The sequence below is a fragment of the Eleginops maclovinus genome, chromosome 2, assembly GCF_036324505.1.
Source record: "Eleginops maclovinus isolate JMC-PN-2008 ecotype Puerto Natales chromosome 2, JC_Emac_rtc_rv5, whole genome shotgun sequence".
Classification (NCBI taxonomy): domain Eukaryota; kingdom Metazoa; phylum Chordata; class Actinopteri; order Perciformes; family Eleginopidae; genus Eleginops; species Eleginops maclovinus.
Window position 1 is genome coordinate 14,790,287 of NC_086350.1, and position 21,236 is coordinate 14,811,522.

At 41.6% G+C, this 21,236-nt stretch overlaps 3 protein-coding genes across 5 annotated transcripts in view; 2 read left to right on the top strand and 1 right to left on the bottom strand.

Annotated features, from left to right (window-relative positions):
* arsa (arylsulfatase A) lies at window positions 1-7,325 on the top strand. 2 transcript variants are annotated; one of them, XM_063908324.1, is made up of 9 exons: window positions 1-293; window positions 994-1,234; window positions 1,350-1,568; window positions 1,725-1,894; window positions 2,137-2,261; window positions 2,547-2,674; window positions 2,758-2,860; window positions 2,966-3,275; window positions 7,172-7,325. In XM_063908324.1, the coding sequence occupies exons 1-8, from the start codon at window positions 61-63 to the stop codon at window positions 3,259-3,261; spliced, it is 1,515 nt and encodes a 504-aa protein (XP_063764394.1). In that variant the 5' UTR covers window positions 1-60; the 3' UTR covers window positions 3,262-3,275; window positions 7,172-7,325. The 2 variants fall into 2 exon arrangements, with proteins under 2 accessions (XP_063764394.1, XP_063764384.1); XM_063908314.1 differs by lacking the exon at window positions 7,172-7,325 and having other exon boundaries at window positions 2,966-3,571.
* mapk8ip2 (mitogen-activated protein kinase 8 interacting protein 2) overlaps window positions 3,569-21,236 on the bottom strand; it is a 25,237-nt gene continuing 7,569 nt past the window's right edge. Inside the window, exons 2-14 of one of the 2 annotated variants that reach the window (XM_063908303.1) lie at window positions 18,452-18,557; window positions 13,653-13,895; window positions 13,461-13,536; window positions 12,347-12,448; window positions 9,680-11,807; window positions 9,223-9,431; window positions 8,612-8,687; window positions 7,793-7,965; window positions 7,583-7,692; window positions 7,363-7,485; window positions 7,159-7,229; window positions 6,975-7,073; window positions 3,569-6,034 (exon numbers count right to left, since the gene is read on the bottom strand). In XM_063908303.1, the coding sequence (XP_063764373.1) occupies window positions 5,962-6,034; window positions 6,975-7,073; window positions 7,159-7,229; window positions 7,363-7,485; window positions 7,583-7,692; window positions 7,793-7,965; window positions 8,612-8,687; window positions 9,223-9,431; window positions 9,680-11,807; window positions 12,347-12,448; window positions 13,461-13,536; window positions 13,653-13,895; window positions 18,452-18,557 (3,589 nt within the window). In that variant the 3' untranslated portion in view covers window positions 3,569-5,961. Of the gene's footprint in view, window positions 6,035-6,974; window positions 7,074-7,158; window positions 7,230-7,362; window positions 7,486-7,582; window positions 7,693-7,792; window positions 7,966-8,611; window positions 8,688-9,222; window positions 9,432-9,679; window positions 11,808-12,244; window positions 12,449-13,460; window positions 13,537-13,652; window positions 13,896-18,451; window positions 18,558-21,236 lie in introns of both variants that reach the window. The other variant, XM_063908297.1, reaches the window with a different exon arrangement.
* Window positions 20,067-21,236, top strand: part of LOC134881177 (gastricsin-like) — a 3,050-nt gene continuing 1,880 nt past the window's right edge. The window contains exons 1-4 of the mRNA XM_063908337.1: window positions 20,067-20,207; window positions 20,315-20,456; window positions 20,576-20,693; window positions 21,016-21,134. Of these exons, the coding sequence (XP_063764407.1) occupies window positions 20,152-20,207; window positions 20,315-20,456; window positions 20,576-20,693; window positions 21,016-21,134 (435 nt within the window). The 5' untranslated portion in view covers window positions 20,067-20,151. The remainder of the gene's footprint in view (window positions 20,208-20,314; window positions 20,457-20,575; window positions 20,694-21,015; window positions 21,135-21,236) is intronic.

Genomic DNA, 21,236 nt, shown 5'->3' on the forward strand with positions numbered 1-21,236 from the left:
GTTTGGGAGGTGGACCTGACGCGGATGTTCTCCGACTCTTCAAATGCAGGATAACTCAGAATGGATAGCATCCGCTTCTTCTTCTTCTTCTTCTTCTTAAGCACCTTTATTTTTTGCACCTCTTCGGCTTCACCGCCGAATTTCATCCTCCTTTTTGCAGATGATTTAGGTTTCGGTGACCTGGGTTGTTATGGCCATCCAAGTTCTCTCACTCCAAACCTGGACCGAATGGCAGCTGGAGGACTCCGGTTTACAGACTTCTACTGCACCAGCCCCGTCTGCACCCCGTCCAGGTGTCTACCTTTAAAAACATATAGTATCTACGTTGTCTGTAATGATGCAGGACCGACGCTGACTGATGTAATGTCATTGTTTGTAAGTTAGAGAGAATGTCCCAAAAAGACAATAAACAAATGTGTTTTAATCTCTGCGCACACGTTTTTTTAATGTTCGTGTCACGTTTAATGTTATGTCTTAAACCACCGTGGTGGAGTTAGTTTTAGGTTTGATATTTCACAAAAATCCAATCCGGATCTTGTGGCATATTGTTCCTCATTTACACAGACACATACGATAGCTCATATCCAAGCCTTGCTCTTAACCAAAGGGTTTCACTTAGGGACCATCAACAAATTACCGTTAAGGCCATTCATGCACATTCTGATAATAAATATGTCAATGTTTATGGATAACGGATGTACTATGATAAGAATTTCCCAAAAATACTTGTATCAAAGATCATTTAAGGTGTTTTTTAATAGCTTTCATGTTGGGTTACCCAGTGACTCCAAATACACACCAGATATTATTACTACACTGGAGATTTTACCTTCTATTATATGTGCATTTTTTCAAATTAAGATTCAGCATTATTTTGTTTTTTTAAAAAAACTGGTTGAATCGAAATAAACTCAAAATACAAGTAGGGACATAGGACAATGAGCAAATGTCCTCTTTAAATAATAACCCTGCCTTGTTTTGATGTCTTTTCAGAGCATCGTTGTTGACAGGGCGTTATCAAACCCGCTCAGGTGTCTACCCAGGAGTTTTTTACCCAGGCTCCAGAGGGGGTCTTCCTCTGAATGAAACCACCATTGCTGAAGTGCTTAAACCTTTGGGCTATGCTACTGCTGCCATAGGGAAGTGGCACTTAGGAGTTGGTGCCAATGGGATGTTTCTTCCAACCAGGCAGGGATTTGACCACTACCTGGGCATCCCATACTCCCACGACATGGTCAGTGTGAATACATTTAGCTCCAATCTAAAATGACTGAGGTACTTTGTGATAGTATTATTAAATGGAAAGATTTTCTCTGCAATATTTGTTGTCCCCCTGTTGTTTTTCCTAGGGTCCCTGTTGGAACCTGACATGTTTCCCTCCAGATATTAAGTGTTATGGATTGTGTGATTTGGGTACTGTCACTGTCCCACTAATGCACAATGAGGTCATCAAGCAGCAACCAGTCAACTTCATGGAACTGGAAAGATCTTACAGTGATTTTGCAACCGATTTCATTGCCACATCAGCAAAGAATAAACAACCCTTCTTTCTCTACTATCCATCCCATGTAAGCAACAGAACATTCTGTGATAATGTATTTACATGTGTAGAACATGTCCATGTCCATTTGAGTTCTTCAAAACAAAACACAATCTTTTTAACCCCATGTAGATGGATAAGAACAATTCAGATGGTTAACACTTTCTTCTACTTCCTCCTACAGCACACCCACTACCCCCAGTATGCAGGAGTGGAGGCTGCCGGGCGTACTTTAAGGGGCCAATTTGGAGATTCTCTTTTTGAGTTTGACATCACAATAGGAAACCTACTGACAACTCTGGAGAAAACAGGAGTGATCAACAACACCCTAGTATTCTTCACTTCAGACAATGGGTTGGTTTTTTAACCCTGTGAGTTTATACAGAGCATGCAAATAAAAGCACGGTTGCTTTTAAAGTGTCTTGTGCAGATATGTATATCTCCCTCTATGATAGCATTGGTACAGTGATAAATATTTGTTCTGTTCAAAGGTGAAGTTGCATTATATCTTTGCCCTATATCTTTGAATTATTGCCTTGTGATAATGCATTTATTGTCCTTTATGAAATGGTGTGTTATTCATTTCTGTTTTGTAGGCCTGAACTGATGCGTTTGTCCCGTGGAGGAAACTCTGGCCCTCTGAAGTGTGGAAAAGGCACAACTTATGAGGGAGGGATGAGGGAGCCCGCCATCGCCTTCTGGCCTGGCACCATCAGTCCAGGTTTGGACATCCACACCAAGAGCTTAAACCACTTAGTGTATATTTCCCTTTTCCCGTTTTGCTTATTTCAGTCACATTTACTAAGCTTTACTGTTTACCATCGTTTCATCCATTTCAAGAATGCACTGGTCTTTGGCAGATGGTTGCCAATTCAATATGCTGAATCGCTCTGAAAGCCGCAACACACTGCAAAAAACAGGACAACACACACTAACTGAAGGCCATACGTTTTTGCCTTTAATGAATGCTGCCTTCCCCCCCCCCCCCCCGTATGCCTCTCTTTAGGTGTGACTCATGAGATGGCCAGCACTCTAGATATCCTCCCCACTATGGCACGTCTGGCAGGAGCCAAACTTCCACAGGTGAAGCTGGACGGAGTCGATATGACAGACATCCTTATCAACCAAGCGAAGGTAGTGGCTCACAGTGTAGAGATTAAAATAATGTGTAAACCAAGCCAATGTTTTCATTTGTATATCCACCTACTCTTTTGCAGGGTAAAAGGGAAACCATGATGTTCTACCCCACAGATCCCAGTGAGATGTATGGCCTGTTTGCACTCAGGCTAGGGAAGTACAAAGCCCACTTCTATACACGAGGTACAGCTGGCCTTTAGAAACAGTAAAAATAGAAATGTCCAGAAGCATAATCACTGTCAGAATTAAATTATTTATGAGTCATGTTTGTTTATGTTTGTTCATCAGGTGCTACACACAGTGGTACAACTCCAGACCAAGACTGCCCAGTATTTGCAGTCCTCAAGGCACACGATCCCCCTCTTCTTTTCAACCTAGAGGCCGACCCCTCAGAGCACTACCCTCTCACGCTGTTTGGAAAACCTGACCTCCAAGCCCTGCTGCAGAAGATTATAAAAATCAAGGAGCAGTTTGAGGCATCAATGGTGTTCGGCGAGAGCCAGATATCAAAAGGAATAGACCCGGACCTGGAGCCTTGCTGCAATCCTCAGTGTAGCCCCAAGCCGAGTTGCTGCAAGTGTTGATGGGACAAATCCAGGTAATAATGACAATTTGGGAAAACAATGAAAGTAAGCATTGATTTAGACCTCAAGATTTTTCATTTTTCAGAAGATGAAGAATGTAGTGTATACATTTCCTGGATATTTTAATGCATATTTTAACCATTAATTTATTATAACATATTTCCCCTCAACATTCTTGATAATGATAACATTTTGCATTGATGCATGGATTTTATGTGATTTAAAAAATAAAAATGCTGTGCAGTCTATCTCAAACACACAAGCAATCATGAGATCTGAACAATAAAGACAAGAATGAAGGTTTCAGACATCAAGCATATATTTTATTCATAAGACCAAACCCATGACAAGGCAGATTGATTTTTTTTGTAATTTTTTTGTTTGTTTTTCCCTGGAATTTTGATTAACTCTACAAGTCTTTGTTTTTAAAGATACAAGATAGGATATGTTTGTTCTGTCACATACTGTTTTGCTCTAGGTATACAGTAAAGAATCTTGTTAATTGTAGTAAAGTCAAAAGTTTGGTTTAACTGTTAGTGTATGTCTCAGTGGCTATATGGGACGAGATCATCCTCAGAGGTTGTTTTTGTGTAGCTGTGTGGAAAGAAGGGGGTTTAACTAGGTTGTAACGAGATAGAAAAACAGAATCAGAAGCAAATAGGTACAGATCAGAGATGGGTCACTTGGAGCTTAAAGGCGATTACTATAATCGGCAAGATGCAGTAATAGTTGTTTCAATGGCATCTGAATAACTTACTATTCAGCTCTAACCGCAGATTGGTCAGTAGTCTGTTAGCTTCCACAATAATGATGTCACATCTCACACATGTGCCCTAAATGTGCTGCTAAAGCCTGTCTTCAGAGACTTAAGGAGGTTTCTGGAACCGTAGTTCCTTCTATGTGACAGATACCGAGTGAAAAAACATAACACAATGAAAAAAAATTATTGCAGATCACAGATATTTATGTGTTTCTCTTTTATTTCAGGGGTTTCTGTCTGCTTGTGATCTTTCCTTTAATTTCTTTTTAATAATGTACATACTAATTTAATAACATACTCAACATAAAAGACACAGCACTATCTTAGATTCACTATTGTATATACATAGTCTACCTGACAGCGATACATATAACAACCCTACATCCTTCCTGCCATATCAACAGTGAACTGAGGTGTTTGTTCTGGTGGACTGTGACTTAAAGCAGCAGAACAAGTTGCTAAACAGTGTCTGAAAGAACAATGGATGGTCGGGAACTAGAAGCCTGTAGTGAGTGCATTGTTTTTTCAAATATACCCCCTCCACTATATAAGGTGCTAGACTGTAAGCTATGGTATGCTACAACAACCCCAGTGCAGGTTATTGTGTAATGTGCGAATGATCTTTTGAACCTTTGAACCAAACTAAGAGCAATAAATAATTGTGACCATCTCTCTTACCCATCATCCTTGAAAAAACAAGATCGAAGTCTAACCAATTACATAACTATAAAACCTCCCTTTTAATGGTTTATCAAAGGTTTGTTTACACTGTGATACCCTGACCATAATTAGGACCCTCTCACTGTACAGTAAGCGCACTGCAGGACCTCATAACTAAACGTGGCTACCGCTTCAGTCTTTTCAATCCTTTCCCCTCATTGAATCTGCCAAATCAAAAGAAAACGGAGACTAAAGTGTCACACACAGTTAATCAGTCGGAGGTGTGAGAGTATGGCTTTTCAGAGGGCATTAGTGTTGTTTGACCTGAAGGTCACATCAATCACTATATATGATTTGCAGTTTTAACAGTTGAATGATTTTCTGAGAAAGCTTCCCACGGTGAAGGTCAGCAAGCAGTGCAGCTTTGAGGACAGGACAAAGGTAAAATGTCACATCACCCTAAATGCGCTGACACTCACTGCCCCTAATCCAAGCTGACTTAAATATCTGCAGGGCTAATGACATCCAAAGTATATTACAAGTCATTATTGTAAAAGCTCTTGCTCCTGCAGTTACTGACAAATGACAAATCGAAATCCGCTCCGTCAGTCTCAGCTGTGAGTGTTCGTGGATTATTTAATTAGATTGGATGAGGCGCCTGTATTTCTACTTTCTATACATACGTATTTACAACACAAACTACGTCTTGAACGCGACACAGGGGTAAGCTTGGACCAAGGACAGTTCACTGTACTCTCTCTACTTTGCTCCAATGTCACTATCAGTAAAAATCAAATGAGCAGTTTGTCAATATTGAACAAATACATATTTACAGCTAATTAAACGCCAACCTCTTGATTCTACACCATTCCCATACTGATTGTTGAGCTGCTTGCCATTCACTTGGATATGTGTATTTCTTGGTGTGTCTGTGTGCAGTAACCCTACTAGCCATGCATTGAAAGGTGAAACAGCAGTAGTAGGTATATTGTTTTCATTTCAAAAGAGGAACCTTAAAATAAAAAGGTGCTCAGCGTTTTAGTTTTATATCATAGAAAAAGATAAAGAAACAGGCAATCATTCCATTGAGATAATGGAAATAAAGACAGAGAGAGGGATGAATGAAATCAGTCAAATGCCTAGCAGACTGTAGAAATGAAGATCCCAGTTTCAGAGGGACACAATGGAGAGAAGACCCCACTGACAGCGCCCTCTGGTGGCAAACTCGATAATCATACACAAGCTGCAGAGAGAGAAAGCAGTCGTCATGGCAACACTGCTTACTCCAGGTAGATGTCCTCGGTGGGGCAGGCGTACTCCAGATGTTCCTGGTAATACTCCTGGAAGGCCCGTCTGCAGATAAGACAAACAGATGACTAAAGATCAACCTGCCAGCAATTAGAAGACAGCCTTACTTATTGATCCATATTGCATTACCATAATGTACACAGCCGTGTTCTGACTATTTACAAAGAAATGGCTGTTTGGTGCCAAGGCAAATAATGCTTCCAGAGCAAATATAGAACCAATCTCCCTGAAAGCAACTCTTTTTTTATTTTATCATAAGGTTTGCCTTTGTTTTTAGTCTATTTCACAGACAAAGCGCGATGTAAAGCTCTGCCCAACCCTAACGCTGTGCTGCAATGATTAATTGACTAATGGATTGATGGAATTAGAGAAAATGATTAACACATATTTTGATGATGGATGCAGTAATTCATGCAAAAATCATAGGAAATGCTGTTTCAGCCTTTCAAATATTCAGTTTTCTTAGTTTTATATCATATTGACCTTAATATCTAGGGGGTTTGTACTGACAAAAGACATTAAAAGACATCACCTAAGTCTTTAAGCAACGAATATGCACATTCTACTATTTTCCAACAGTAATATACCAGAAAAGAACAGATTCATCTAAAACAAAATTGCAGCCCCACGCTTCTGCCTGCTTTTGCTTTACCTTGAAACATTAAACAATCTATTTTTAATTATTGAAATTCAATATGTAGGAATCCGGCATGACTAAGCTCCCAGACATGCACACACATAAAAGGCTATAGTGCAAAATAGACCCAGATCACTGCTCACTTATCCAGCTACAGATAAGAGTGATTGGTAGTAAAGACGCACTCTCATCCAGGACTTTGTGATAAGACTTCAGAAGCTAAACATCATAGAGTAGTTCAAATATGATGTATCGATAAATAGTTCATGCTTTAGGTGGTCTGGTCATTAGTGTGCCTTTGTAATTCTTATGTATTGTAAGTGATGTGATAATGTGAATTGGACTCACCCAACACACTCTGCTACAGGTCGCATAGACTCTTGGGATACAAACACGTGGCAAGCAAATCTGTTCAGCATCGGGTGCTTAGTGATGAAGCCAAAATAACTGCAGAGAGAAGAAAACAATATGATGAAAACAGTCACACTAAACAATGTTGACATGAGGACAGAAACCCAATGTGTTTGTTTACCAATTGTTCCTAGGATGGCATCCACAAAATGAGATGTTCTTCATCTGGAAGAAGTGACTACATCTGTCATACTACAGGAAGAGAGAGATGCGGGGACAAAGGTGTCAAGACATAACCGTCAAAGCATCGATGCAACAATATTTCACAATAAAGGAATGATCGATCTGTATGTGGGTAATTTATAAGTTAATGTAAATTACATACCTCATCAAGGGCGTCATATTCATCCTCCAGGCTCATGATCAGTTTCACTCCTTGCAAGCTAATCTCCAGCTCACACAGAGAAGGAGGCCGCACATGTACCGTCCGTTTCCTTGATATTGCAATCTTATGTACAGAAGATATTTTTGTGTCAAAACAAATATGCTTTAATGGTGAATACATGTTTGTTTGTGATTGGGCATGTGCTTTCCACTTAACTTACCTTCTGCATGGCAGCGCAGAGAATACCGTTGCCTTGGTGATAAGGCACCTCGACTGACCCCAAAAACTGAACATTGAAAGTCTCGATCCATGCAGGATTTCTTTTCATTCCTACAGGTTAGGTTACAGACACATACATACAGAGCATTTGATTCTTCTGACCTTCACACTGAGATGCAGAAAATGACAGATGATGTATTTCTCAGCTCACCCAACAACTCCTTAGACTGGCCTATGACCTCATGGGCATAGAAGGCGGGAAAGATGCCTCTCTCCCCTGTCCGCATGTTATAACCTCGGTACCAGTAGTCATCCTCTTCTTCCTCCACATATAAAGGATCATCAACATCAAGCTCCAACTCATCTGCATGTCTGGGAATGAACCTGCAGAGAGCAGCAGAGAGACAAATGAAAATGGTTAAACGTTGTGTCTTTGCATGGCTTCCCTGCTGTTGTGCAACCTTTAGACTGGAGTTAATTTGATCAGGAAGCATCTGATGGGTTTTGGGTGACTCCCATGGGGAGTTGAGATATAGAAATGAGAAAACAGCTGACCAGGGGAAGAAAGGAGTTGATATTAAAGAGACAAAGTGCTCTTATTAGGGGGATGTACTTACTGAAAGAGAGCAATGGCAAAGCAAATGCATTATGTAAATGTATATACAATTAAGGAGCATGTAGCCTTCTCTCTCACTCTTGCGCACACTCAAGCAGAGACACAGCAGGTGGCTGATGTGATTATCACTGGCCGCCCTGCAGCTCTCGGCCCCAGCTGTAGCTTGGACATCTGCCCTCCTCCCTAACATAATTAGTGTCACCTTAAATAAATATAGTTTTTTTCATCTAGATGGTTTCTCCTAGACATAAAAGGGCAATTTGAAAACTGGAGCTAATGGCATTGACAATCCTTCTTACCATTATGTTTCTACAACCTGGCTGTATGTATCTACAGATCTAATTTTCAATGTAATTCACATTGCCCCATATATTGTCCCATGATCAAGAATGAGTGTGCTTTAGATTGTCTTACCTGTAGACTGCCCTGTGTGTCTGGTCCCTCTCCTCTCCATTAATGGTACAGGAGAAAAGTCCAAAAGACTCAGTGCCTAGAAAGCAGACACATATAAGACTGTTTAGGTGACCTGAAATCTACCTTGTCCAAATGTCTCAAATAAAATACATTATTGTATGGTTGTAGTTATTTGTTGGTGGTATATTCTTAAATTAACTTTTTGCAAGGAAGTCTACTTGGAAGGTAATTAGATTTGTCAATGAGCCTTTCATTATGCAAATCACTCTTCATTAGGGACATACATCTTGATGCTAGAGTACTGATTGCTGATTGATGTACTGGGAAGCAGAGCCCTCCCCTAGCTCTTCTGTGGGCTCCCTCTCAAATTTAGATCACAAGCTACTGTACCATGCTGACAGCAATGTGTTAAACATAAATCTAGTGTATGTATGGTAAGGACCCTGAGGCAAAATGTTTAGCAATAATGTTGCTGGGCTATGACCTGTAGGCTATATAATTGACTACATGTTGTGTGTAATTCCACAATGTCAGACCATTCCTTTAATCCCTAAAATTGACATCTTTGCAAGAACGTGTCTGGGAGTTTACCAAAAGGGTGTGGGACTTACTTGAGGAGCGGGAGGTGCTGTTGACAAACACATTGAGGAACTTCTTGGAGAATGGGAGATCAGCTTCAGGGGAGGAGTCCTCAGAAGAACTGAGAAGTTCTGGCCTCACTTTTTCATTATCGCGACAGAAGCTCACCTGTCCTGTCTCCAAAGGGTCGTCATCACATAGCGTGGACAGCTCACTGTCATCACTCAGAACGGATGTGCATCTGAGAGGACAAGATTTGTCCGTTTAAAATATCAATTTAGGGCCAGACACTATTGTGTTCAAATGCTTGATTCACAACTAGACGGCTACAGAAAGTAGAGTTTGATCAAGGTTATGTTATATATTATTACCTCTTAAAGTAGAATTAAGTAAATAATATAAAATGTGTTCTGTTCATTTGAAACAAAGACACACATACACCATTTTTTTCCTTCGATTTCATACATTGCACAGACTATCAGAGCATACCTTCTGAGGCTAACTAGTTCCAGCGTAGTATTCTCGTCCACAACTAGTGTGTACTTCATTGAGTCATAGGCCAGTCCATCCTCTTCGTTCGTCTGCCTCAGAGACAGATTTTTCTCACACAGTGGGAGTTCTTGGTCAGATAAGGGATGATTTTGTACACTGGAATCAATTGGTGGTGAACTGTCAAGCTCTAAGTCACTCTCCCTGTAGGACTGCTTCCTCATGTCACCCATGAAAGGGTAAGCATCTCCATCATCCTCCTCTTCGTCATTGTCTGTAGAGTAAGTGAGGCTGAAGCAGCGATTAGTCTGGGTGGTCGGTATGTCCAGTGTCAGGCTGTGTTTAACCTCGGTGATACGCTCAAGAGAGGCTGAGGAGCGGCTCGTTGGCCTGGGTTCAGTCTCTCGTCCTTCGTCTTTGTCGCTCACCACACTTTCATTGAGGCTCGGGGAGTCCAGTTCCTTCCTTCCCTCATGCATCATCAAGTCATTATTTGGCTCTTGGTCATCCTCCTGTCTCCTAATGTTCTTAGATGGTTTGTCTGTGAAGTTCTTCTCAGAGTCTTTTGTTGTATACAAGGGGTTTACATCTGTGGTTCCCCTCCCGTTGTTTGCACAACGCTCCGTGCTCTTCCTCCTCTCTCCAGGCTTCTTCATGTCCTTTTTGTACCCTTTACCTTCCTTCTGTTCTTCATCTAATCCATCCATCTCTGCCTTCTTCTCTTGGTCCTCATCATTGAAACTATCTCCCTCTCCAATGTCTGAGGATGGTGAGATTGTGTCGGACACAGACACCTTCCTCTTGAAGCAGTCCTCAGGACAACTGATGGGATACGAGCCCTCTGAGATCATCCTGTTGACCAAGTTGCTGAGCAGCCACGGTGAGTCTGAGTTCTCGCTCAGTTCATCTTCGCTCTCTGAGTCAGACTCACCTTCACTGGTTCCGTCATATTCATCTGCATTGGGCATAAGCCTTGGTCCCACTGGCAGGTAGAAGGAGCGTTTGAAGCTCTCTAGACTGTGGTCTGGTTCTATCTGCAGCACCATCTGTCTGGACAGACTGTATTCTGATTGTTGGGTGGGAGGCAGAGTCTCATCGGGGTCAGCCTGGTGCTCAAAAGACTGCTCATCATCCACATTCTGCAGCCCCATCAGGGCTTGACCATCATCGTAGGGCTCAGGAGGTAAGAAGGGTGAGTCAATAGGGGATGGTGTAGCAAGAGTGGGTGAGGGTAGAGGTGAAGGAGAGGGAAGATTAGAACCTTCTTTGATTGGGTCAGGCTGGCCAAGCAGTAGAGACGTTTTTAGTCCAATAATACCACTGTCCTGCTCTAACTCTGTATCCAGGTCCAGTTCCTGGTCTGATGTAGGTGAGCTGGCCTCTTCAATGGAGTTGGTGAGGTGAGACGAACGCCCACTGCTGCTGTCATCACTTGTCAGGTCCAGCTCTGTCTCAGAGATAGAGGAGATCATGTTGGAGACCACAGGACCTCCACAGACAAACGCTGCCTCAAGCTCCCCTTCAATGTCAGAGTCAGAGCCAGGAGAGCTTAGGTCCTTATCCTGGTCTGAAGTCATGTAACCCTGCTGGTTCATATCTGCTATCCCTGGGTCTGACGATGGAGAGGTGGAGTCGTTACCTGCTGCCTCCATGGCAGAAACTGCTGCATCTGAACGACTGGTGGACACATAGCTAGAGAAGGAGGTCGGTTCAATTGAGGGGAATTCCACATATGAACATCGATTCTCCTTACACACCATATCGTAGGTCTCCTTACACATAAATTCCACATCATAGTCCTTCTCCAGCTCCTCATCAGACAGGGGTGTATCTGCACCATCATTGACTCCCATGGGGGCAGTGGATGACAAGCAACGACTGGTCCCATCCAGATCTAAGTCATTCTCTGGCTCCAAACCTGACTCACTTGTGATTGTGTAAGTGTCGGTGGCACGTCGGTTTGAGTGTTTGTGGTTGTGGTCGCTGTTGAGATCGTGGTCCACCTCTGTGTCTGAACACTGGGAGTGCTCATCTACAGAAGGTGCTCTGGTCTTCTGGATCGAGGGATCTGCCTTTTGCTCAGTGGGATCACCATGACAAGGGTGGGACTTGTGTTGTCCAAATGACCCTACAGAGATAAAAAAAAAGGTGCAGAAAAACAAGAAGGGCCATAAGACACTGAAAATATCATATGACAAAGTAATGAAGATGATTGTGTAAAATATACTGTACAAACACAGAAAGGTGACATGTCATAAGGGTTGTGGGGGCAAAGAAATTTGCACATAATTGGAATAATGAAGGAAATGACATTTTCAAAGTTCAAAAAAGAGGGTGAGGGATGAGCAAGTTCAGTCATCTCTTCATCAGAAGCATACTCATTTAATTCCCTAAAGTGGACATGTGCAAATGGGACTGTAAGAATCAACATGAAAGTGTAAAAACATACTGTATGTACTACTGAACAAGTCAAATTCACTTCACGTCACTCCATTTCACATCACGGCACCACACGACACTGATGGTTATGGAATGATCTGCTTGCGGGATTGGCCTTTTTGTTACCGTATTCGGGCCTCTCCCGCCTGTTGCCCTCCATGTCGCAGAGGAGGGGCCTGTGAGGGGATTGGGGGTTCCCGCCCTCCCCAGTCTGTTTTGGGGGAGTACCTTTGGTTTGAGACCCTGGTGCCTGGGTAACTGGAGAGCCTGGGCACTGGCCTGTCACAGGTACACCGTCCTCCAGACACTTGTGGGTTGGCGACAGACGACCTGGAGGGATAGGAGTTATTCATTTTGAAAGTAATACCTGCAGTGTGTAAAGAAGCTTGTTATCAACATGCATACATGATTTTTTTTAAATGTACCTTCAAAGTACAACACTAGAACCAATCCATACCATTTTAATTAAACAAAAAACCCCTTTATTACATTCTGTTGAATTTAGGGATATGTTATTTTGTTGTATTATATGTTAAAATTCTACATAATATTTACATATAATACTGTATAATACTGAAAATAATTTTAATAAATCTTTGATGCAGGCTATATATCTATGATCAGTCGAATTAAGTATAATATTTTGTGATGTATCATGCATGGCAGACAATAAGAAAAACACAATTCATAGTCCACACGCAAATGTACCACTGATAATAATAATAATAATAATAAAATAATAATAATGACTTGGATTTATATAGCGCCTTTCATAATACCCAAGGTCGCTTCACAAAGTGGGATAGGCAAGAGAGAAGAGGTGTGTTTTGAGGTGCTTTTGGAACTGTGTAAGAGACGTGGCAGAACGGATATGAGGGGGCAGAGTGTTCCAGAGGGTAGGGGCAAGTACACAGAAAGCCCTATCGCCAAAGGTTCTGAGTCTGGTGCGAGGAGTGGAGAGTAAGTCCTTGCTGGTGGAGCGCAGGGACCGTGACTGGGAATACGGCTGGAGGAGGTCGGTGATGTACTGGGGTGCCAATGAGTGAAGTGATTTGTAGGTGAGGACAAGGATTTTGTAGCAGATCCTTTGTTTGATTGGCAGCCAATGGAGTTTCTTGAGGATGGGGGTGATGTGCTGCCAGGGCTTGGTGTGCGTTAACACCCTGGCAGCTGGGTTCTGGACATACTGCAGTCTGTCTAGGGCCTTGTTGGGCAGCCCAGACAGGACACCATTGCAGTAGTCCAGACGGGAGGTGATGAAGGCGTGAATGAGAGTTTCGGTGACTGAGTCGGTGAGTGACGGCCGGAGTAATAAGTAATAATAAGTTCTTCAGGTATTTACCCTGTGAGGTCTTCCGTAAAGAGTCTTGCCAGCTTCCTTTTTTTGGGGACAGACTGCTGTTGTTGTTCAATGAATCCTAATGAAAAGAGAGGAAAGGTATTGAACAAAGTTGAACAGAAATATGACAAAGAGTAAGAATTGTGCATAATCAACATTAGTGTTTGTTTGGGAGCAGAGCTTCAGGCTGCTAACCTGTGACACAGCAGTGGTGAGGTTCAGTGTAGTGGGTCTGCTCTTAAGCGTGCCAAGAGTAGGAGAGAGAGGAGGCGAGGCAGAGGGGGATGGGGGGGCATCAGGGTCAACCTCTTCATCTTCATCATCTTCATCATCCTCATCATCCTCATCTTCGTCGTCAATCATCTCAAACTCCTGGAAGTCATCCTGGAAGGAGCAGACTGGGTGGTGCATGTCACTCTTCTCCAGAATGAGGGAATCCTAAGGCCAGAAAAGAGAAGGGGGACTTTTATGTTTTAATACTTTCAGAATATTTGATATAGACTCATTAAAGCATTTCCTGCTCTGAAAGCAAATGGAAAACTATTACGTAGTAAGCCAACACAAATAAAAGGAGAAAAGCGGCACTGCAAAATATTATGTCCTTTTTCCTTTAAAAGCTTTGCCAAGAACAGGCCTGTCCAAAAGATGAATGCAACAAGGAGAGCACAGATGGACTGCATGCAACACAATGTTCTGTGATTACACAGAGGGCATTTGTAAAACATAGACACACACATAAAAGCACTGTAGTTGGCAACTCTGCAAACATAAACCGCCACAGTACATTTTGCTGATAGGATTTTTTTTTTTTGCAGCCTTGGGTGTGTTCTGTTTAGCATAACCACATGTGAATATATTCTGTGTGTGTATGTGTGTGTGTGTGTGTGTGTGTGTGTGTGTGTGTGTGTGTGTGTGTGTGTGTGTGTGTGTGTGTGTGTGTGTGTGTGTGTGTGTGTGTGTGTGTGTGTGTGTGTGTGTGTGTGTGTGTGTGTTTGTATACATAAGAAAAAGAGCAGGTAGGTGCAGCCCTCAGCATCAGCAACATAACCACCTCCCCAGGAAAAAGAAAAAGGTGAAAAGGTCGAACCAATTAAGTCACTTAATACAAAGTCACTCTGCAAAAGCCTTGCACAAAGCAGGACAACAATCATAAGGATGGACTGTTTTGAAAACAAAGGCAGGAGAGATAATGTGTGAAAGATGAACAAAAACATAGGTGGGGCAAGGAAACGAGAATGGATCAATCAGACGTCTCTCAGGTTTCAGCTAGTTTACTGGAAAGGAGTGGACAAAATGATTTTAAGGTTTAATAGACCGCACCTCCGTAAGCTTAAAAGTGTTGCTGTGTAGCCGTTATATTTGACAGATACAAGGTTTAATGGTGGTGCAAAGCTCAATTAAGTAGATTACTGACACAAATCTCAGAATGTCTGCTAGTTGTGGAAGATGAGGCAATTGCAATGTCTGTCACAAGTTGTATTAGTTGTATAATCTTACACCAAGGGATGATATTTTGTTTGTTTTTCATTTACCAAAGATCGCTGATACAATCAAAATATAAGTTTCTTACCTAAATGTAATGTGATTACAGTATGTCTTAGTTCCTTTTTAAGAGTTTAAAGCTGATCTAATTGTTTATGGAAATAATATAGATAACTGTGGGATAATGACATGTTCATATTGACCCATGCTTCTCTAATTTAACTTTACGGAGCCGACAGTGACATCATGCTGACATCATCTCTCCCTGATGAGCCCTAAACATTGCGCAGGAAACATTGCTCATGCTAATATTACAATAAGCTGCTACATCATCGTTACCAGGCGCAGAGTGCACTATACTATTTTTCTGATCTCTTCCCTACTTTTAATTTGACAATGCAAACACAAGCATTGATTTATTTGGTTGGCAGTTTGAACACCGCAGCACTTTCTCTGCCTTTCAGTGCAGTCTCTTTAATGGAGGAATCAAAGCTCACCCTTTCAACCATCAAACACGATTCTGCTGCCACAGCAACAAAAATCAACACACAATCTTTTGCTGACAGACTCTACATGAATATTCATAAATATAACTCATTAACATATCGATGTTTTCTGTAATTTAGCTGTTAATGTGAAACAAAGTTTTGAAAGGAATTGTGTGTGTGCTGAGAAACCTTTCAATAGATCATTATACGGATTCTCACTTCTGTATGTACTGTCAAGTTTCACAATGCTGTGTACTCACACTGACCCATTACAATACATCACTGGAGATATATGACCTCATCGTCACCCAATGACAGTGTAAAAATCCAGAGATCCATCAGCAAGGTTGTGAAAATGCCACATCTGCCAAGGAGAATAATCTGCACTGTCAAGAGTCCTTTCTCAGCCAGGGCACCTGACAGACAGGCAGGCTTTAAGAAAAAGAGAGAACTATAAATAACAGTTGTCTGTTGGCGAGAATCGATCCTTGTGGTCTCCAGTTCCCAAGGACATCCCATCCAGCCCTGTGACTTAACCTGTGCAAACAAGCTCTCCTGCTGGTAAGTAAGTAGTTGTGATCATCATGATTCTGGCTTCTGTTTTATTTTTTTATTTTTAAATGTTGGTGATCCCTCATAATGACAATTTTCCAAAAGTAGCTTAGCTGAATTTAATGCTGGAGTGTATGACAGATGCCGATTAGCCTCCCATTTACACCTAGACCACCTAGTGAGTGATGGCCGTTCATCTATCAGAGACATTTCCACATTTCAAACTAGCAACACAGCTGAGACACAGACTCCATTTCTCTGTCACATACTGAATTATGCATGTGTTCATGGTGTTCAATCTTCGCTCTGGAGAGACAGAGATGGATGCTAGAGAGACAGGATGTGAAGAATCTGGAGCGAGACGAGGCAGCAAGCGGCAGGGCGCCTTGGTGTTTATTAGGGAGTCAGACGATTCGGACACAAAAAGGAGAGCTGCATCCATTGTGGTCTTGCTATAATGATATGATGACTTAAAAAATGAAAGGTCAAAAAAGAAAAACAGATCACATGGTCGAAAACACATTGTCAAACCTAATCCCCTCTGACATCATGGATAGTAGGAAAGGACAGCCTGAGCCAGAAATGCTATGGCTTTTTTTTTTTTTGGCCGCAATTACCATTCCCTCAGAAATATAAAATATGAATTTCATAACAAACCGATGTGAACGATTCTTAATTGCCTGCCTTTAGCTCAGGATGACAGAGTAAGGCATGGTGGGTGTGTCTATTTGTTTTTGTTCACATGCATTTGTGTGTGTCTGTCACAAAGGCTAAGTACTGATCTAAAGGGTTATGCAGATTAAGACTTGAACCCCATAACAAATTGGAATTAATCAGAGCCGAGGATTGGGGGTGGAGGATAATCTCACTGTTTAGTTTGGCTGTCCTCAACATCAAAAACATACTGCCTGATATGGCTGAATCCCTAACTGATATAAAAAACAGCAGCCTCTCTCCTCATCAGCAGGGTGCGACACAAAAGGGAAGGACTGCTGCTGCTGATGAGCTGACAGGGTGTCAACCATCCTACTGATGCAGACAAAATCAAATACCATGTGAAATACCCTGTGCACAAAATTCTCTGTCTCGCCTTTCATTCTCTGTTATCTAAATGTGCACGCAAACAAACAGAGGGCAACTGGGTGTCTGTCCTATCCATCCCATGTCAGCAAGATTACTGCCTCTGGGCAATGATGTAATGAAACAAGGCCCGACGCTCTCTGCCCTGCGCTGTCTTGTTTGTGAAGAGAGCAGTCAGGGCCTCTGCTGATGTGTTTGATGTGTGTGAGAATTTGAAGAGGGCACGGTTTGCTACCGTTTGACCTCTCCAAAACATCTACCCTTTAAATTATGTCTTTTTCTGGAGGTCTATGTGAACACAGCTTTGATACAGAAGGCCTTTGGCTAGCTACCCAGTATGTGTTTTGTTGGTGGATTACAGTGGAGGAAGCTAAATATCTAGCGCAGATTTATACCCAGAGCTTAACCCTCAGAAACAGCTATCCCTGAGCTAATTCCCTGTTCACAGTCACTGGCAGAAAGAGAGAGGGAGAAAGTAAAGGAAGCAAAGCTTTAAGGGGGAAAGGCAGTGGAGAGGCGGTAGAAGAACAAGGGGGAGGGAATCTGAGCTCTGTCTCCGAGCAACACTCTGCATAGCAGGAAGGGAGGCAAGGGAAGACACATTGGAGGGGGGGAGGGAGTAAGGGAGGGAGGTTGTCTCTGCATAGCAGCAAACTGCATTGGGTCACCCACCCTCTGCTGCAGCCGTGGCTCCACGCCACCAGCATTAAACATTTACATCCCACAGGATGGAGAAATGAGAAGTGCAGAAAAAGAGAGAGGATATGAGATAATAGTTCTTAGAAATTCTGTAATTAAGGTCTGAGCTGGTCAGACATGTGGGATGATTCAGCTAATGACTCAATTATTTGCATATGCTTCATAGCAGTCACTTGAAAAGGAAGTTTAGTGGAAGTACTATAATTTCTATAACATGCCAAGTAGAGAAGCCAAGGAGTTTAGTGAATGTATGCTGTTTGCTCAGATTTACAACAATTCTGATAATCAGAGTACATAGAGAATTATGTTAATCATAGCCAGGAGATGTATTCATTTCATCCCAGGTTTAAAAAATGTGAATATCTGAGGCTTATGGTCATTAGTGCGTTAACTGCAATGCTGGTAGCTTGGATGAAAAAGCTAAAGAGATGCTTACATAAGATAACCCATATGAAAATAAGCAGTTTTCAACACACAACAGCTATGCAAACCTAGTCAGCATTTTTTCTGTCCTCTTAATGTTAATTTTTTTTGCTCATTTTCATTCAATATTTATATTTAAAGTTTGCAAACAGTGAAATAAGTTGCAGTGTATACATGTTTAGTTTTTGCATTCACATTGTCACACAATATGCTATAAAAGGTCACTTTTGCATAAAAGAAAACAACATAGGAACAAAGGAGGGGCCCCACCTTCTCATACGGATCAGAGTCATAGTTGAGTCCAATCCCACAGTCATCTGTGATTTCAGAGAGATCTTCATCATCAAACTCCTCCAGGCTGATGTCGTGGGATGGTCTGGAAACACATGAGAGACAGTATATTCAGTACATGTTGTGAAGAACAATTCTTATACCTGCAAAGTGCCTGTTTCATTACTTAGCGCTCCAGAGGGGAATATCTCATTGATTTATGCCCACACATTGAGACCTGCTGTATGTCATTGCCTGTCACTGTCTATATGTGACTGAGTCCCATATACTGGACAGATACACACCCACATCCTCTGTCTTGTCCTCTCGTATTCATTCCACTAACAAGATGGGATAACACTAACACAGTGCTGCAAGGTAATGGCAATATTTCAAATAAAGTTAACTGAATTTCATCATATAAAGTGTGGATGATATAACAGTTGAAAGTGAATTATTGGCAATTGCCTCTTACACCAGAGTTCCTTAACTTCTATACACAGCAACAGAAAGCCAGCAGGGGAGTGTATATGTATCTATAATGAACTGTGGCATTGTAACTGTTGTTCTTGATTAGGCTCTGCTCATCTTTGCTCCATTAGTTTCAGCAGGATCTCTGTTCTACAGCCCCTACATCACTATGGGTATAAGGAAATGCTGCATTGCAGCTTTCCCAATAGGAAAGGGGCACTCCACCTATTACGTATGGATGCAAGCTTACATCACTGTGCCACATAGGGTCCTGTGTACACAATGTCATTCATCCCATGGAGAAAATGAGAATGTGCTGATTTAATCTAATTGTATAACAAATGGGGTCATTAAAAGGCACTGTAATCAGAGTTCCCCCATGCTATTGGTCTGCTTGATATAAAACAAGGTGCTATTGACAGCAAATACAGGGGAAGTAAAAGCCAATCTTGGGGGAGACGTTATTATTACTATAATCCAGTCAAAGCAGAAAGAATACATTCAATGAACAGGCATTAATAAGTTGTATTTGTCATTGAATCTGCTTAACCTTGTCAAAGAAATAAAAGCTATCAAATCCAAACACTATAAAAAGTTTTGATAAGCTGAACAACACAAGAGCTTTTGATTAAACTGTGTGGTTAAGGTGCTACTGATAGTGAAGCCCTGATATAACATTCATTTTCCATTTGTGGAAAGTTACAGTTCCACACAAACTATTTAACTTGACCTTACTGTTGATATTTATATTTTATAGACAAATTTGTTTTAATAATGCAACCTTTTTTTTATTGTCCACGTAAACAACAGAATGCTCTTACAAAAAGTTATGAATATCTCAAAGTAAGTGAATAGTACTCAGCATCAACTTCTTAAAAGACAGAGAAAAATAAACACATTCATCATACCTCTTCATTACATTTAATAAAAGGGAAATAATTATTCAAAAGTGTGTGATGAGTTAATGTCACCACTACATTACTCCTACATTCTATGTTTGTGGAGTGTGGCCTTCATTTGAGTCAGTGTTTATTTAAATAATGTTGCGCAAATTAAGTGTGTAGCTTCTTAGACCTGACAGGGTGACCTGTAGGGGTCACCCTGTCTGAGCTGATATGACTGAAGTTTTGATAACACTCTGGCTGCTTTGGGCATAACCATATGTATATAAAGCCTGTTAAGATTCAGAGTTGTATCCATCCAGGAGTGCTGTGTGGACAGGAGGCATCATGAAGTGTCTTATTGCTGTTTTCGCCTGTGTGGTGCTTGCTGAGGGAATCGTCAGGTAAGGAGATTATGTGACTTTTAAAAACTTACTTTGAAGATATACCGCTAAAGTTGCTAAGGATGGTTATATCAGGTTAAAATTCTTCATGTTTCCTTCTTCCTCAGGGTCCCTATGCATAAACACAAGTCTATGCGTGAGGCCCTGAGAGAGAAGGGGATCGAGCTGCATTACCAGGATCCAGCTCTCAAGTACCAGCCTGATGAGTTTTCCACCTCTGCCAACATGTACATCAATAACTACGCTGATGTAAGAAATCCTAGCTTAACGGCACTTTTACACACAGCCCTTTGATTAAAGCTGAGGGGTTTGCATTTTATTTTATTATGTTCCTCTCTTTGTTTACCTTCAAACAATGTGATTCCCAGACCACCTACTATGGCGCCATCAGTATTGGAACACCCCCCCAGTCCTTCCAAGTGCTCTTTGACACCGGCTCTGCCAACTTGTGGGTGGACTCCGTCTACTGTACCACTGAGGCCTGCAGTGAGTATAAACCAACAGGCTTTACATTACTAAATCCCTCATCTGTCACACTCTTAACAAATTCAGCATGTAGACATAAAGCTGAAATAGGCCAAGCGTGCAGAGCACGTCATCGCGTTTCCATGAGATTACATATTTTACATTATGGGATTTAGAGTTTTTGTAAATTTACAGGCATGGCAGTAAAAATGGTCAGTCTTTCAAGAAGCATCAGCAATGTGTTAGATTGAAATTGACCTATTAGTGTCAAAAGACTTGTGAGGCATGAGGACATGTTTGTTGACATGGCTCCAGAGATAATTCCAAACCATGTAATTCACAGACGCACACACAAAGTTCAACCCCCAGCAGTCCTCTACCTACTCTGCCAAAGGACAAACCTTCTACCTGCCTTACGGAGCCGGAAGCCTCTATGGTACCTTTGGATATGACACTGTCAATGTGAGTCAGACCCACCAAACAAACAAAACATCAGTTGAACAAAACACTGAACTGGACTAGTTCTTAATTACTGAGAAAGAGTACTACCAAAAGCATACATTG

Coding starts and splice junctions, on each gene's coding strand:
- arsa (XM_063908324.1), top strand. CDS start 61: ATGGATAGCATCCGCTTCTTCTTCTTCTTCTTCTTCTTAAGCACCTTT. Junction 1,569..1,724: donor TTCTCTACTATCCATCCCAT/GTAAGCAACAGA, acceptor TTCCTCCTACAG/CACACCCACTACCCCCAGTA. Junction 2,861..2,965: donor AGCCCACTTCTATACACGAG/GTACAGCTGGCC, acceptor TTTGTTCATCAG/GTGCTACACACAGTGGTACA.